The sequence below is a fragment of the Mesitornis unicolor genome, unplaced genomic scaffold, assembly GCF_000695765.1.
Source record: "Mesitornis unicolor isolate BGI_N332 unplaced genomic scaffold, ASM69576v1 scaffold11776, whole genome shotgun sequence".
NCBI lineage: Eukaryota > Metazoa > Chordata > Aves > Mesitornithiformes > Mesitornithidae > Mesitornis > Mesitornis unicolor.
Window position 1 is genome coordinate 13,302 of NW_010191718.1, and position 18,314 is coordinate 31,615.

Sequence of the window (18,314 nt, forward strand, 5' to 3'; positions counted from 1 at the left end):
CCACGCCGCGGGGATTTTATGGCGTGTCTGGCCAGAAGTCCAGGCCGGAGGGGAGGCCGACAGTGAACCGGGCCAACAGCGGGCAGGCGCATAAGGACGAGGCGCTGAAGGAGCTGAAGCAGGGCCATGTCCGCTCGCTGAGTGAGAGGATCATGCAGCTCTCACTGGAGAGGAATGGGGCCAAGCAGCACCCCTTGGCCCCAGGGAGCGGGAAGGGCTTCAAGGCAGCCCCGCTGCCCGCCAAGGCCACGGACCCACGGGGCCCACCACCGGAGTACCCCTACAAAGGCAAGGCGGCGGCCCCTGGCAGCAAGACACAGGAGCACGGGCTCTTCTATGGCGAGCAGCCAGCACAGGATGTCCTCAAGGCCTCCTACACTGCCCCCCAGCCTGCCCGGGCAGAGGTGGCCCTTGTTCGCTACCAGCCACCCCCGGAGTATGGGGTCAGCAGGTAATGGCTGTCAAGGGGGGTGGGTTTGCCAGAAGGGCCCTCACTGGAGGAGCTGGCTCCTGCAGGGCTGGGGCCTCATACAGGCATGGCCCCCGTGAGCTTCAGCTTCAGGCACACGGTGGGGACATCGCAGCCCACCCAAGGACGGCTGGTGTAGGCACCTGCATCTCCAAGAGGGCTGTGTAAAGCACATATGCAGCTTAGGCCCTACTTAAATCTTCCCAGCAGAGCTCACATGGGGCTTTCATGGTCCCAGGTCCCTCGTGCCAGGCCTTCCCGTGAGCACGGGTTTATTCCAAGCGCATTAAAACTAATCCAGGGCATTTACTTATTGCGAGCTGATCCCTGCAAGCAGTGTGGGTCCTACCAGCACCCATGCAGGTTAGCTGCCTTCAGAGGTGAGCCCACATGTTGAAAGCTCCCTTTTCCTTGCTGTACCTAAATGCAAGTGTTTCTCTGTCTCTTTGATCCCCCAGACAGTATTTAGCTAGATTTGGAAGGCTGGAGTTGTATGATGTGAATGTGAGCAGTTTTCATGTTGCAAGCTGCCTCATTAGGTCTTTACTGACCCCAGAATCCTCAAAGGTTTTGTCAATGTCGACTTAAATCGGATGCATTTATTTTGCCACAGTGCAGGCATGGAGAAAAGGGGGAGCAGCTGACCCAGCTCTTCCTTTCCGAAATTTGTAAGGCATGAAATGAGGAAGCAAATGCTCTGCCTCTCCATGTTTGCAGAAGTGACGAGTTTCATATGAGGATGGGGAGGCACTGGGAGCCTGCCTTTGATGAATGTTGCAACACGGTTGTGACAAGTGGAGGGCCCGTGCTAAGCGCTGCTGGCCTTTCTCCAGTTACACATGTGTTTTGATTACCAGCCTACCACTGTGCAAAGTTTACGCATTTTTTTCAAAGTGAGATGATATTTTTAAGAGCTCAGCGAAAATCTCTGTTTATGCTAAGAAACAGTTATACGAACTCAAGGGCAACAGGGTCGAGCTGGGGCCGTGCTCTGCTGCAGCCATTAGCAGTGCTAACAAACATCTCTGGCACCAGATTCATCCCCATGGAAAAGGGGCTGATTTGGGTTTTTATGCCACTCTTGAAAACTGCTGATTCGGTACCCACAGAGTCTGTTCTTCTGAGTCCATGTGAGCAAGCGGGTGCTCCGTGCACTGCTGCAGCTACCCGGGATGGCACTGGTGTCAAGCGAGAAACCCTTTGGGACAAGTTCCAAAACCTCTCCTGGGTGCCTGATCAGCAAGGTTAGAGCTGAGAAGCCCCTTGATTTCAGTGCAGCTTTCCACGCTGACGGTGTGGGCCAGCCCCCAGCCTTATCTCAAGTCAGCTGCTGGGAGAAACCCCCCACCTTGTGATGGTGGTTACTGCTCATTCCCAGTAAAGCAGCAGAGTTTAACCCCTATATCACATTGCAGAGGGCATGCCTGCTACTCATGCTGCTGTTTTCTTTGCATGACAGTGAAGAAATGTCCCTCATGGCAGGTTCAGTGGTGCTGGAGGCATGTGTTGTGCAGCAGAGGACTGGCAGTGTGGCAGAGCAGAGCTGCTGCGGTTTGCAAACTTCTTAAAAAATCTTGGATGGTGTCTTGCAGCTCAGCCTTCGGTCTGCATATATGCCTGCTGGCTACTCTAGCTTACATTTCCAGGGGTATGTTAGGAGATTGGCTTAGCTGGGTAGTGTTTCACCAAAGCTAGGTTTGGTCTAAGGCATGTGGTGTGTTTCTCTTGTGCTTTGTCTAAGGCAGTTCTGGTGTGCAGATGGGGATTTTCAGGTCCTTCTTAGCTCCTTTCACACAGTGTCTGGACTTTGAGGGATGTTTCCTGCCTACATGTTCCTGTTGACTACATTTTAGATGGTAATTAGTGTAGTTGCTCGGTTTTAGACTGTATCTTGTGCTGTTGCTTTGCACAGTGCTGGGGGAACATTTGGCTGTGCAGGAATGTCGGCATGCAGTGGTCTTCATCCTCACCTTGAGCTTTTTTCTGTGATATTTTTTGATACGGGAATGTCAACCTTTCACTTTGCTTGGTTGCACCGAAATATTCACTGTTGGCATTACCCAGACTTGTTCTTAATTGGCATGAACTGGTTTGGTTTCTTCTTCTGTGTCATATCCCAGCTTATAACTGGCCACGTGGGCTGCAGGATCTCCTTAATGCCCTGTCACCTGTGAAAATTTGGGTGACTAAAGCCTTTAGGAAGTGGCAGTAGTCCCAGTGTGCCCAGCAGCTGTGCTCTGGTACATCCCTGCATGCATCTTGGGCTGTGTTGCAGGATGGGCTTGTCTGGGTCTGGAATGAGCCATTTTAAATGCAATTCAATTCAAAATGCAATTTCACAAAATGAGCTCTGCCACAGATATTCCTCTCCATGAAGAGGGTTAAGGCAGGTGACCTGCCTGGGGACATAAGCCCTGTCTCTACTAGAGGCCTTGTCAGCGCTTACTCTGCTGGGTTGCTCCCAAGCACAAGTGTTCCCCTGCCTCCGTTCTTGCTCGCTGCTTTCCCCCGTACCTGGGCTTTGGGGAGCCTCACAGCCAGCTGGCTGGCTGGGGTGGAGAACCTTGATAAGAGAGGTTGAGGTAGGGGACTACCTGGTTTCATAAGGTTAATGGTAGAGCATGGTTCGGAGAGGCTGTTTTTCTTCTGTTAGAGGAGCAAGCAAGGTGAGAAATTCCAGCTTTCATCTCTTTGGGAGGGCCTGGGAAAGAAGCTAATGAAAGCAGAGCTTTGCCTGCGGTCAGATAGGGATCTCATATATCGCAGCATCTCCTTCCCTTTACGCTGGTCATATCTGTTCCCCAGCCTATCCGTCCTGACATCCTCTGGACAGGGTCTCTGCAAAATGCTTCTGCCTTCCAGAAAAGAGAGGAGAGAAGCACAGAGCTGCATTGGTCCAGAGGAAGCTCCCACAGATGCCAGGAATGGAAAAGACCTGTAGGGTCACCGATCCCTCACTCTCCCTGCAGTCCTTCTGTGATGAGGGAAATGTGGCTGGAAACCCACAAATGCTGGCAGGGAGCTGCTAAAGGAGATGAGATAACTGTGGCTGCTGCTTAAATTGCTTTTTTGATTTTGTTTCTGTTTTTTGCATGTGGCTGGTTTTAAAGGGAATGTTGCCTTCATAATCACCATGGTGAAATCTCACAACTTTACTGTAAATCTCAAGATATTTGGTGTTGTCCTGAAGAACTCCTAGAGTCTTATGATGCTGTGGTAATCTTAGCGTTTATATAAATTAGACTTAGTGACCTCTCCTTTATGGACATCACGATTGCAGAGCAGAGCTTGAACCCTGAAGCTTAAAATGCAAAAAAAACCAGAAGGTAAATAAAAAGGAACCAATATTTGTTCCTGTTTTAAAATGCCAGTATTTTGAAGCTTGTTGCGTGATGCCTGGGGCCCTGACTCACGACTTCTGAATGCTTTCAGTTGGCCAAGTGTAATAATCTTTAGAAAACCTTTCCTTTCCTAGATGTGCTGGTATACCTGAATGGTGTCTTTGCTAACTTTCCTTAGGTGCATGTTTGGAGTTGCAGCTTGTCAGGTAAAAGGGCTTGGAAATAATCTAATTTAGTCTTCTGCACAACTCCATGAGTTAATTTTAGTTTGCAAAACATTTAGTCCTGGTGATTATAACACTCTGTGTCTGGAGAGTCCATCACGGCCTCTACAGACTTGTTCCACTAGCTAATTGCCATCCCTGGCACAGATCTGCATCTTAGTTTTAGCCTGTATTTTCTAGTTACTAGTTGGGATTTTCCAGTATCTTTGTGAGATACAGTGAGGAGCCCTCTGGTATCGGTCTTTTAATGCATTGAACAGATGGATCCCCGTCGTTATTTCACTGTTGTCAAAACCCCTTTTTTCGGTGTGGAAAGCTAACCTGGACACCATTGCAGTACCAGCTGAACCAGAGGCCAATAAGATACAATATCACCTCTGCAGTGCAACTCAGTGTTCCTTGTCTACAGAGCTCATTAACAGACGTGTGCACCCTGGGAGCTCCCCATGCAGCTTGTTAACTGGTCAGGCATGTGAGGGTAGTCACAGCCCGAGATAGGGTTTCCCTCCCTTTTACTGTACCTGGCTGTATTTATTCCTGGGTGAACTTGAACCTGCTCAAGTCTGTGTTGTTTCTTTGTGCCCTGCTCGAGCACTGATCCAGATCACTCAGTGCAATGAATCCTCGTCATTGCTTCTGATGGCCCTTGTCAGATGCTGGTGTCTTTTATCCAGAATTATTTCTTTCTCTGCACTGTAGTAAAAAGCGTGTATAATGCAAATGAAGCCTTGAACTGGAAACACCACTGCTTGGTGAGGGGACTTCATTCGTGGCTACATGCAGAAGTCAATCATGCAGGCACCTTTTAATTCTCATTTTAAAGGGCAGCATGCAACTGAAGAATAAATCTGGTCTGGTTTTATGAATATCCAGTTTATGTGTCTCATAAAATTCCACCCTGCCTGGATGTAGAAGCCTATATTTAACTGCTGGAATAGTCTGTGGCTTCTCTAGTTATTTGTGTATTAACCCCCCCCCCCCATTACTGCTGTTTTCAGACAACCTGCTGATATTTACTCATTCAACCACATGTCTGTGGCTTCTGAGGGGACAAGGAGCTTCTTTTCCTCCTGGAGACACCCCAGGCTGGCGGGTGTGCTGGCAGCATGGCTGAGCTGAGGGATATCACACCCAAGCCGACTCCTGCTGGTGTTTCTCTGCGAGGATGGCCCAAGTGTGAGCATGGGTCGGAGGCTGTGCTTCTGGCTTACGTGGATGCTGGCAGCCCTGTGTCCTCTCCTTCTGGTCTAATCTGCCTCTCATTAAAATAAAAGGAAGAGAAATTAAGCTATTCCCACAGTTTGGGTCATGCCCGTGTAATTTCTCCTTACCCTTCTGTGTTATCCTGGTTGGTTCCTCTAGGAGTGCAGAGGTTGAGAAAGGCACCTTTTCCTTTGCTGAAAATCAGCAGGGCTTTAGAAAGAGTATTTATTCTATGTGTGGATCTCTGTGAAGAAATGCCATGTGTCTTTTCAGATGATAGTTTTTCCTTGTAAATCTTGATGTAATCACCCCCAAAGAAGCCAAGCCAAGTCTTCCCAGCACTAACAAACATTACTAACAAAGTAGTGAATTCTGGGGATATGAGGCCAAGCTTGCAAAATGGTTTTTGAAATAAACCTTTGTGTTTACAAGGTGCTGCAACTGTTGCTGATTCTGTAAACCAGAGGATACCGTGAGGGCTATATCTTGGCTATAGAAATTCTTCTCCCATTTCTGGCTGTATCAGCATTTAATGATGGGTCTGTAACTGTGTTTTCTTGCATCTGACCATCAGACTGGGCTTACGGACCTTCCCAGGATCCTATCTTTTCCCCACATGGTGACAACAGCAATTGCTCTATGTTATTCAGAGCTATACAGAATAACATTTGAAGTCTGCATCATGACTGCAGAAATCATAGCTGAAGTCAGGTGGACACCTGAGTCTGAAGTGAGTACCCAGACTGAAGGCTTCAGCTCAGTGGGCAGGAGTAAGCACCTTTCATGCACATTTTACTCTCACTGTGAGGTAAGAGCCTAAGGCAGCTTCCAAGAACTGCACCCCAGAAACACCCCTTCACTGACTCAGCTGGAGCATCCACAGCAGATGTGTGAAGTTGTGAGAAGTCCCTTGGGAGAGTCTTCAAAAGATGAAGTAGGCCAGTCTGCCCTAGAGGCGAAGGAAGGCAGAGCATTCAGAAGAAGGTGAGCTAATTAAGTTAGGAGGGCATTTTAATTATGAATGTAAATGTTGGAAACAAAGTCCTTCCTCCAGTGGCCACTCTTCATCCCTACATAGGGCGGAGCTGCATTGTACCTGTACCAAGGCGGTGGTGAACTTTCCAGAACATTTACAGGCATTTTCATTTCATGACTTCTTTATCCTGCCCTGCTTTATCAAGCAATAGCTCTTCTGTATTTATGATTTCCTGGTGGTCAACAGCAAGTGGATTTCATCATTAATTGTCCTTTCAAGGTTTCTTATTCCTACATACAGCTACAAATTCCCCGCAAATTTCCTCAGTGCTGGTCATTCTTGTTCCCAAGAGTTGGAGGCTTGGGTGGCCTTGCTGAATTCTGAGGGATTTCTCATGAAAGTGAGGCCTATGGTCAAGCATTTTGCTGAAGGCACTGTATTGTAAGCTATATATAGCAAGCTATTATATATATCACAAGCTATACATCACTTAAAAGAGAGAGTGCAGTCTAGTGACCCTAGCACAGTAGTCCTCGAAAGGTTCACTGTCTGCCTGGTGCTCCTATTCTAAAAGCTGGTTTCCTTAGTTTTTTAGTCTTTTCTTCTTTGCATTGCATTGGAGAAGTATATGGGAGCCTTGCTTCTCCAATAATGCCAACAAAAAATATGTTTTCAATAGAAATGTATCCAACTGTATATCTAAAACTCATAATGTTCTACAGTTTCATGCTTTTAAGAAGGACAATTTTTTATGAAAATGTGTTTAGCTGAAAGATTTTAACTTGCTCTAATGCAGAGTAAGATCAGCATTTAAAATACAGTAGAAGCATTTTGAGAATGTCATTCTTTACTAAGTCCGGAGGAGCTCAGGGTAATCCTGATTGCTTCGTTTCTGTGGAGCTTTATGTGACTGGTTGGATGTGAACTAAGCTGATGTTATAAACTCTCCTGTTTCTACAAATGTTGATTTGTTAATGTGAATTGCTGTGTTGATTTTATTGCATATGCACTCAGAGATTTTACAGTTCCCTAAGTCAGAATTAAATTGGGACAGATTAAACAAGTAAAAGGAAAGTCAGAAACATGTTTGTTATGTTGAACAGCTGTGCTTCAAAAGGCGTAATGTTGATTGTGCCCGTTCAGTTTCCAAGCTGGAAAACACTGTGGAGAAACTCTCCTGTGGCCCTGGCTGTTCAGACTCTGGTGCCTGGCTGCTGCTACAGAGTGTGTAAATCTTGAGTAGCTCAGTAAGTGGTTTGCAGTTCAAGAAAATGGAGATTCTAGAGACCTCTCCTTCCTCTGTAGCATAAAGCCAGACAAACTAAAGTGCATGTGAAAAGGTTAAATTGATGGGAGGTTGAGATTTCCCTTAAGTACAGTGCCAAGAGTTCCGGCAAGCATTTAATGGGTCTATCTACAACTAAAGATTTTACTTCTTCGTGATGAAAACCAAAAATTGCTCTATCTCCACTGGTTTAGATTCAGATATCAATTTAATTATACTGCTGCAAGCTATTTCCCTGATGAAGTGAGAAAATCTACCTGTGGCAAATCTGTGTCTTTGTAGTGGTATAACTGTCCAGGGAGCCAGGCTTTTACTTGCAAATATCAGCGGTGTGTTTTATTTTGGTAAAGACAAATGAACTCATACTCGGCTCAATTAACTGCTGAGGTAAAACACATGAGTGCAGCCCGGCTGTCAGCAGCGCTGAGGAGGTGCCGCCCGCTTGGCTGCATTTGCACACGCTTGTGGAGTACCTTTGGCATTGTGAATTACATCCCTTGCTCCACCGCTCGTGTTGCCCTTTATTGTTCAGATTTTTGAACAAATAACCATTCCAGTCCCACAACAGGCGTGGGGTCCCTTGCTGGGATTTACAGCCCATGGCAGGCTGTCCTGGCGATTTGCAGAGCAGCTCAGCACAGGGTTCACCAGCTCACACAGCCTCAGGTTGCCAGGCACTGCTAGGAGCTGTGGATTTGATCTCAGGAAGGTAAAACAAGTCCCCAGGTCAGTGTGAGATCCCCCCGGGACATGCTGCTGTGAGGTCTCAGCAGCAGGCAGTAGTGCTGAGGCTGGACAAAAGGTGAGCTCCAAAGGCAGGTGAACAACCACCTTAACTGAGTGCCAGTGTCTGGGAGCTCTGGGGCTACCTTGGGCCTACTGCTTTAATGTGATTCAGGGGAAGACCTGATGTGCTTCCTTTTGTGGCCCCAGGCTTTGCTGAGCACCAGCCAGAAAGTCAGCTTGAGGGTGGAGGTGCAGGGTCCTTTCCTTTCTGTTGACAAGTGCAAGGGAGCAAGGCAGCCTAATGTCCTGAAATAAAAATGATGCACTCACAGTTGAAATGCCCCCTGTCCTGCTAAAGCGATGCTGAGCACTGCAAATCACTGCAGTCAGTACACAGGAAAAAGCTACGGTAGCATCCTCTCCTCTGGCACGGTGGAGTGGTTTTTGGCTCCAGCTAGCTTGGTGTTTGGTGGTTTTGCATGGCTGCTGTAGTTTCCTTTCTCCTGCTTCTCCATGCTGTTGCGTTGCTGCTGTGGTGCATGCTGCAGCACAGGACGGATGAGTGAGGCCAATGCGGGCAGAGCCTTCACCAGCAACGCAAAATAATTTGCAGTGTTTCTTAAGGAAAAGTACGATCATAGAACAGATCCTCCTGGAAGCTGTGTTGAAACATATGAAAGTCAGTGACGTGATTAGAGACAAGTAACATGGCTTCACCAAGGGCAAATCAAGCCTGACTAATCTAGTGGCCTTCTATGATGGAGCGACTGCATCAGTGGATGAGGAAAGAGCTATGAATGTCATCTACTGAGACTTCTGATGTGGATCCCCACAACCTCTTTGCCTGTAAATTGAAAAAATATGGGTTTGATGGATGGACTGTTAGATGGATAAGGAATAGGTAATGGTTTTAAACTAAGAGTAGATTTAGATGGGATATAAGGAGGAATTTTTTTATTATGAGGGTGGTAAGACACTGGCACAGGTTGACCAGAGAAGTTGTGGATGCCCCATCATTGGAAATGTTCAAGGCCAGGTTGGATGGGGCTTTGAGCCACCTGGTCTAGTGGGAGGTGATCCTGCCCATGGCAGGGGGTTTGAACTAGATGATCTTAAAAGGTCTCATCCAACCCAAACCATTCAATGAGTTGAATTACTGTATGTTTTGTTGGCCATATGTAAAGTGTCATACAGCACCTCCCTGCCTTTCTGTCTTCTGGAAAGTGTTACCCATTTCTGTAGACATTTAGCTCCTAAGGCACTACGCTGCACCTCTGCCAGAGAAATAACATGCCTGGGGCTGAGAGCAAACCCTCCTGCCCCTGGGAGCTGCCCCTGAGGAATGGCCCCTCTCCTGTGCTCCTGAGCTGCCTCCATGGATTTTTAATTTACCAGAGAAGACACAGCCTTAGGGTATGTCTATGCTGTGCAGATAAAAGTCATCTCGAGGCCAGGGTGAGCTCAGCACAGGTTTTCCTAGTGCCAGCTGCACGAAGCTTGGCTGAGATCTTCCTTCTGAGGATGCTGAGCGTGGACCAGGGTCTGTGCTGCTGGGCAGGTTAGCAGCGTGCATGCGTTCAGCAATGAGTTTATCCCTGGTCTTTGTACCATTTTTCTACCTCTCTGTGCCACAGTGGATGCATGGGGCAAAGCACAAGAGCTGGGATAGGAGTGGGGGGCTGCATCTGGGGGGCTGCAGAGCCCTGTATGCTTTCCCTCTAGTTTGGATAGAAGATACGTCTGAATTGCTCGCTTTCCTTGTTGTCATGTGGCTTGATGGGGACAAGTGTGTTAGAGCAGTACTGTTAGCTTTTAGGACAGGGGTTTAAAATTGCCTTCGCTTTTCATCTTGTTCTGCTGCAATTGAAGGCAATGACAGGTTGTTATCAGTAGAATTAGGCCAATGCTGAGAGCTTTTGAAACTCTCCCTTTGAGAAGCCATGTAGGTGCTGAAGACAATGGTAATCATATTTATTATGTATTTATAGAGCACAAAATTGTCTGTCTGAAAAATAGCATTCATCAATCTTTGAGACCAGATGGGGTAAATACATCTGTTTGTTAGGTCTCCTGCCTTGTGTAGGGTACAGAAATAAAAGCAACGGTAGCTACAGCAAGCCTAATAGCTTGTGGTTAAGCTAAAGTACGACTTTTAGAAGGTGCCTGACTGCAGGCTTCAGGTGGGGTCCAGCAGCCAGCTTGTTTTCCAGCCAAACTGAGCTCTAACACAGATGTCCCATGTGGTCTGGGCTGAGTCTCTTAGACAAGCGTGGTGTAGAAATTTCACAGCTTTGGCATCTGGGCTGAGGAGTGGCTCCGCATGGGGCCGCTCACCCTGGCCGAGACTCTAAGGCTCCCTGGGCAGTGGATGGAGGGATAGAGATGGGTCTGGTGCAGATAAGCTTTAAGCTGTTCCTTGCCTTGATTGCCCCCTTCTGAAACAGGGGCAGTCGCCCTTCTGGAGCTCACAGAGCTGAAACACAGGACAGAAGAGAGGTACTCCAGTCCCACCTGGCCACCAGCCACAGAGTTGCCTTCACTGCTAAGAAATCCTCCTCAGTTATCCTCCAGCCATTGCAAATTGTGAGTCAGGTGGATTAAAGAGCCGCCCGCTGTCAGAAAGCCCCTGAGCAGGTCCACCGCCAGCTCGCTCCTTATCCTTTCCCTGATACGAGCCTGGTGGGTGATGGATGTCATGAGGCGGGGAGTGACACAGTGAGGTCTCATGCTGGAAGATGCCTTTCGTGATTCACCAGGATTGACCAGGGCTGTGCCTTGAGCAGCTCCATGGCTGCCCTTCCCTTTGCTGCTTGCTAAAGCCGCTCGGGACGCTGCTTTGCTCACATCACTCCTTTCACCTCCCAATTCAGCCAATCAGCCGGCCTTGCTCCAGGCAGGGAGCGGCGTTGGAAGGGTGAGTAATGCATCCCTTGTGTTTCCTTCAAACCCGCCAGCATACGCTTCACAGCAGGAGTTTGTGACAAGGAGGGAGGCAGGGAGAGGCTGGTTGCTGCAGAAATATTAGCTGTGCACCTAGGCAAAAATGCCGTTTTCGAGTCAATGCTTCCTTTATCCGTTCATGCCAGATGTATACCTCACTGTCAGGAGCAGGCAAGGAGACAATTTAGCCACTTCCTGCTGCAATTGTTGGTATTTAGGAGAGACTAAGGACCAGATTCACAACCGTGGAGTTATAACCCTATTAATTAACCACACAGTCATTAGGTGAAAGTTCCTGCACGCGTTTTGAGGGCATGCAGCTCTAACGCCTTCCCCCGTGTTCTTCCCCGCAGCCGACAATGCCAGCCCTTCCCGCCACCGCCGGCCCAGCAGCACAGCCCCATGTCCTCGCAGGCCAGTGCTGGCCCTCTGCTCTCAGGCACCTTGCCCCCGCTGCCGGCCCCCACCGCGGCCCAGCCGCCCACACCGACACCGCTGGGCCAGCAGCTGACACCCGACGCCTTCGCCATCGTGGAGCGGGCGCAGCAGATGGTGGAGATGCTCTCTGAGGAGAACCATGTGCTGCGGCAGGAGCTGGAGGGGTACTACGAGAAGGCAGACAAGCTGCAGAAGGTATGTGGAGGGGTAGATGGGGCCTGGACAGGGCAACCATCTTGGTGCTTCTGCATCTGTGTCACCCAGGCTGCTGTTCATAGTCATGTCACTGCAATAGGGATGCACCAGTGACCATCTATCCACTGTCTCTCCATGGTGGTCTCCCAGAAGTGAAATCCTGTACCCTAAAGCCCCTGAGGTCCCCTTCCTCTAGGGCAAAATGGGGCATCTCATCACATGTCCCTCAGTTGGGATTTTCGCTTTCCATGCTGGCCTCACTGGAGCTTTCTCTGAAAGTCTCCCATGGGCAGATCTGCTCCTAGTGCAGCTGGGTCCTGTGCCATCTGCACGAGTGGTAAAGCTGAGTGTGAGAAGCATTTGAAGACCACAGCCACATCTGTTCTGAGCGGTCTTGTCCACCACCATACACCTGTGTGGCACTCCACACTGGAAGTGTCACAGCTGTCAGTGGTGTCGCCAGTTTTTGTTCCATGCATGAGTTTTGTCATCTCAGAGGCTTTCAGTGACTGCTCAGTGGGTTTCTAAGAACTGATGTTAGACACCCACCTTTGAACATGTTGGTTCAAAATGCACTGCCCCCTTACCTGAAAGAACCATTTGGTAAAGGTTTTGTTCAAAAACCCTTTTTCAAAGAGATCCTGCGCCCTCTTTTCTGTATGCAAGCTCGCATTCAGAGGAGGGTGATGTCTTGCACACTGCCTGGGGTGACAAGATGAAGAGTCAAATCAAACAAAGTAGAAGTTGCTTAAAAATGAGAGCTCACTGAAGGCAATGCAGAGATGCTCCTCAGATCTGCTGGCTTTGAGTCCCAAGGGCCCAGACCAAATGAGTTATTTAGGATTCTGCACTGCTATTTCATTTATGTCTTCCCACCTCTTATGCACAAATGGGCTTAGGCTGCAAGTCTTTTCTCTTTGAATTTGGGAGTCTAAATAGGAGCTCAGTTATTTTCTCTGCTCTGTGGGGTTAGGGTGTTCTTGGAGACACCCTTCACAGGAGGAGAGGCAGCTTTGAGAGTACATGCCTCAGCCTCAGCTTTGGGAAAAATCTGTGACAATCTGTTCAAACAGGTTAGAAAAAAAAGCTGTTGTTTTGGAGCTGCTGTCATCTTTGCAGCCTCCTCCTCTGCAACCAGATGAGTTGAGTTTATTCACAGAATTTCCTAAACTTAGTTGAGAAATTTTTGCAGCAACATTGGCTGTTTGTGAAGACATCTGTGAAGATTTTAACACTGACTTCTCTGTAGCATTTGTGGGCAAAAATAAATATTCTAGCTATTTTATGAAAGCTGCATTGTTCAGTAAAAGGTATTTGAGTGTAATGCCCTAAAAATATTCCAATTTCCTTTTACACTCATGGAAACGGCTCTCTCTTTATCTTGGACGCCCTGCAAGTCGATTGCATCAGACACTGACAGAAAGGTATTCAAGCAGGGGCTGAAGTCTTACTTCAATCAATGGAGTGTGGACTTGAATCCCATTGACTTTGGGGGAATGTAAGTGGAGTATTAAAGTGAAACACATGCTCAAGTGCATTCTTTCTTCAGGAAAATGTCCTGACCCAAAGCCTTAACACACAGTATCCTTCTCACGCTGTTTTTTCTGTGTTGGAATTCAAGGACCAGGCAGGTCCTCCTCTGTTCCCACAGTTTCAGCTGGACATCACTTCTGAAAACAAGATACTGAGTTAAATGACATACTTTTGGTGTGAGAACTCTTCCCTCTTCTTAGAAGTGGCAGGGTCACGAGGAGTGCTTCTTGTTTGTGCATAACAAGCTTGTTCTAGGTAGGGCCACCCTCCCATCACTTTTATTCATTACAGAATAGGAGAAGAAATTAGAGAAAATCAGCCTGATGTGGAGGGCTCCCTAGGAATTTGTACACACAGATCGGCCCTGAGGGTTGTCAAATTCTCAGTCATGTCTGAACAGACTTTTTGCAGGTACAGGGTGGTGATTAATCTCTGTGCTGTTTGACGAGTTGCATGGTTTTCTTACCTAAAAAGAGTTGGATGGAAAAGCAGTTGTACACATTTTATTTTGAGCATTTTTGCAAAAGCAAAGCATTACTTTATCATTTTTTTTCCTGTTTTTTTTTGTTGGGCGGTGTTACCTTGCAGAATTTTAATTGCCAGGCTGGGCTGGCTCTGCCCCATGCCATGTGTGTGGGTTGTCTGAGTGGGTCAGCTCTGGGAGCCACCAGGCAGAGAAGCAGCTGAACTGTTTTTTCCATTCCATAGAAGAAGGGAAAGGAAATCCCAGAGCTGCTGAGAAACGCCAACACAATTTATGGCTGTTCTGCTGCTCTCCTTTAATTTTGTTCAGTGCCGAGGGAGGTCCTCTCTTTTTCTGCAGCCAGTCGTTGCTTCTGGGACTGGAGAAAACCTGTGTGGTGATGTGTTTTGGGAAATAATAGCAAATAATAGGCAGAGCAGAGCCCTTGTGGTAACCAGCAGCGCTGGGCAGGACTGTTGGGCTGTGGAAATGCACTGCTGTGTTGGCAAATCTGCTTTGCTGTGGTAGGAGTTCTCTGGAGCAGGCGTCTCCTCCTGCAGGCTCACCCGGGAGAGGGGAGGCGCAGGAACCGGCAGGTGTCAGGGCGCACAACTGAGCGTGGTGTCTGGTTGGGATCATGCAGTTAAGGATTCAGGAAAGTGCTTTAAAAATCATTTTTGCTAAGCCAAACCTTCCTTTAAAGGAAAGAGAAGCTCAATCTGCTTAAATGGTCAAGGAGAGCAATGTGAGGTAACCTGAATGTAGCCTCTAACTGAAACAGATTTTTGATTGTAGGGAATAGAATAGAATAGAATAGAATAGAATAGAATAGAATAGAATAGAATATTTCAGTTGGGAGCAACCTACAATGATCTGCTCCAACTGCCTGACCATTTCAGGGCTGTCCAAAAGTTAAAGCACGTATTTAAGGGCATTGTCCAAACGCCTCTTAAACACTGACAGGCTTGGGGCATTGACCACCTGTCTAGGAAACCTTTTCCAGTGCTTGATCACCCTCTTGGTAAAGAATTGCTTCCTGATGTCCAGTCTAAACCTCCCCTGGTGCAGTTTTGAACCATTCCCATGTTTGCTGTCACTGGGTACCAGGGAGAAGAGATCAGCACCTCCCTCTCCACGTCCCCTCCTCATTAAGCTGTAGAGAGCAGTGAGGTCACCTCTCAGCCTCCTTTTCTCCAAACTAGACAAACCCAGAGTCCTCAGCTGCTGCTCGCAGGACATGCCTTCCAGCCCTTTCACCAGCTTTGTTGCCTTCCTTTGGATGCCTTCAAGGCTCTTCACATCCTTAAATTGTGGGGCACAGAACTGCACACAGTGATCAAGGTGATTTTGTACAAGCTTGTGTTGCCATGCATATGAGGGAAAATGAAATGCATTGACTTTTTTCAAACCATGGTAAGATTCAGTTCAAATTTCGAACAGGCTTGGTTTTATTCAGTGTTCCTCCAAACATACTGTCCTTGTGCTGGGAATGTGCTTGGTGCCTGGCCATGCATCAGGAGGGTGAGGAAGAAGTTCCTGCTTTTCTAGATGTCATTAGGGAAAATGTAATGGGGCTTCCTGGAGCTCCTGCTTAAAAAAACCCAACAAAATGGAAAGTCAGAATGATCTGACTAAGTTTGTAGTTCACTGAAAAAGAAGTGTATTAGCATGGAATACAGCCAGTTCAACAGGTCATCCTCTTCTTGGAGCTGTGGAGAACTGTCAGCTGAGGGTTAATCTACATATGATGCCTTTTAATGTCATGCATGTAGGGGAGTGGTTTGCATGTGTGTGAAATATCTGCAAACTGTTAAATCCCCTCCAGTGTGAGATAGGTGATGTGATACCTAGCAAGATTCTAATCCAAGCTGCTGGGGTCGTGAGGGTCACACTGTGAGCTTTGCACATCGCCACTTGTTTCAGCTCTTGTGCCTGAGTGAGCTGAAAGCAGAAAGTGGGGAAGCTAACTGGGTTTTCCCATCATGCTTCTGCTGGGTTTTCCTTGGTGCATGGTTCCAAGGTGCCATTCATGAATTTAGTTCACAAATCTGTCTCACCTACAATTCAAGAGGCTAAAAAAGAGCCAGACTTAGGAAGGTATGTGGAAGGCTATATATATCTCTTGGTTTTACAGCCTGTGCACATTATCAAGCTTTTCTTCACAAATGCAAGGGCTAGGCACACAGGAGCAGATTCCCACATCGGTGTTGATCATTCCTGCAGCAGTGACTTCAGCAAAGCGCTTAACAAGGCATTAGCTTATTAAAAGAGCCGGATGAGATTGAACTGAACAGCAAAACTCTGCCTGGGCATGTCTTGTCAGTTTTTTGTGTTCAAGTCTTAAGATGCAAGTTCACTGCTAAAGGCTTCCTCTGCATGCTTTCCTGCACCTTGCCAGATTTCAAGGGGATGCAGTTAAGAAGACTGAAAACCCAAAAGAACTGGTTTGGTCTACTCAATTGTAGAGTAAAGGCAACTGAGCAGTTAAGTCAAGCCCAGCCCATCCTGAGCTCATCTGGGAGCTGCCAGCAGGGTGTTGTGGGGTGTTGCAGCATGGCGAGCTGCCCCTTGGGGCATTTTCAGGGGTCCAGCAATCACTTCCCACTGCAGGAGCCTCCAGCACCACTTGGGCTTTGCACCATCCTCCACCGGGGAGATTGGTCATTGCAGAGCTGGTGGCTGCTGTGGCTCTTGGCACTGGCATTGCTCCGACCCCTGCAGCCCATCAAAACATGCTGGGCAAACACTGGGATGGGATGCATTCCTACACTGGGATGGGATGCCTTCCTGCTGGGCTTTAATGGGAACTCTCTCTCCTCTCAGTTTGAAATAGAGATTCAGAGGATTTCAGAAGCTTATGAGGGCCTGGTCAAGACTACCACTAAGAGGGAGTCTCTGGACAAAGCGATGAGAAACAAACTCGAAGGAGAAATTAGGAGACTTCATGACTTCAACAGGGATCTCCGTGGTACGTTGCGCTTGTCTATGTGGGTTTTTTTCCCCCAGTTGACATGGTGTTCCACTTCTCACAAGCTCCAGAGTAGCAGGCTTTAAAGGAGTGAATTCACACATGTTTTAGATAAACTTCTTGGGAAATCAGACACTGTTTATTGGCATAAGACATAACTGCTGTCACCTCCCCAGTTGCAAAGAAATCCTCTAGCAAAATAGCTTCAGATGATGCCTTTTACTGTGACTTTGAGCTATTCAGGTCCCTTTTGGAAATAGTATTACACATCTTTGGGCAGCAAGATGCCTTCTGCAAGCTGGCTCATGCTTTTTGCAACAATGTGATTGGACTGGATGGTCTTTTAGGAGGAGCAGGGCACATGAAGGCAGGCCCTTCCCAGGGGAATCTGTCCCTTGCTGCAGAAAACTGCTCCTTTCCCAGGGCATACCCAAGGATCGGTGTCACCAGGCTGGGGGCAGCTTTACCCTACAGCATCTTGCTGCACCAGGGGCCACACGCTATGGGAAAGCCCCCATTCCCCTGCAAGGCTGTGTAATTCAGACAGCAAATGCTTTGCACATTTTGGACAGCATGAGAGGTGAACTGCTCGGACACGCCAGCCACAGATGGCAGAGGCTTTTCCCCTGGTTTCTTTAAATCTGAATAACACAGCTTCATGGAACAGGTCAAAGGCCTCATCTTTTATGTATGTGTCAGCCTCCATTTTAATGTCCTCCTTCAGAGAGTCTATTTATACTGCTCTGCTGGCATGCATCTTATTTTCTTGGTTGACCTACAATTTTATATACATATATTTATACTTAAAGTATTTCCTGTTTTTTGCAGAACGACTGGAGACAGCCAATAGGCAGCTAGCCAGCAGAGACTTCGATGGGCACGATGATAAGTCAACAGAGGGCCTTTATGTCACTCAGAGTGAGTACTGTGCTAATTTGTTTTGAAGGTGTATATACACACACGCACACACAAATATATATATATATATATATCAGTGCTATTTAATATACTTTGCTATTAAATGTTACTGTCTTTATGGCTTGGTTTTACTCAGCTATTCGTCATATACTCTTATTTAAGCTACAGACTGGATCACAGAATCACAGAATCTTAGGAGTTGAAAGGGACCTCGAAAGATCATCCAGTCCAACCCCCCTGACAGAGCAGAATCACCTAGACTAGGTCACACAGGAACGCATCCAGCTGGGTTTTAAATGTCTCCAGAGAAGGAGACTCCACAACCTCTCTGGTCAGCCTGGTCCAGTGCTCTGTCACCTTCACAGTGAAAAAGTTTTTCCTCAAGTTCAGTTTGAACCTCCTGTGCTCCAGCTTGCTCCCATTGCCCCTTGTCCTGTCATTTGCTATCACTGAGAAGAGCCTGGCTCTTTCCTCCTGACTCTCACTCTTTACAGATTTATAAACATTAATAAGGTCTCCTCTTCTCCAGGCTAAAGAGACCCAGCTCCCTCAGCTGCTCCCCATAAGGGAAATGCTTCACTCTTGGTCTTGTCTTCTCTACCTTCAACATATGCTTGCTCATACTCCCACACTTG

The 18,314-nt window shown here is 47.5% G+C and overlaps 1 protein-coding gene across 1 annotated transcript in view; it reads left to right on the top strand.

Moving 5' to 3' along the window:
* Positions 1-17,705, top strand: part of LOC104542499 (angiomotin-like protein 1) — a 20,455-nt gene extending 2,750 nt beyond the window's left edge. Inside the window, exons 3-6 of the mRNA XM_010186836.1 lie at positions 17-451; positions 11,518-11,797; positions 16,617-16,761; positions 17,590-17,705. Of these exons, the coding sequence (XP_010185138.1) occupies positions 17-451; positions 11,518-11,797; positions 16,617-16,761; positions 17,590-17,705 (976 nt within the window). The remainder of the gene's footprint in view (positions 1-16; positions 452-11,517; positions 11,798-16,616; positions 16,762-17,589) is intronic.
* Positions 17,706-18,314: the final 609 nt, after the last annotated feature.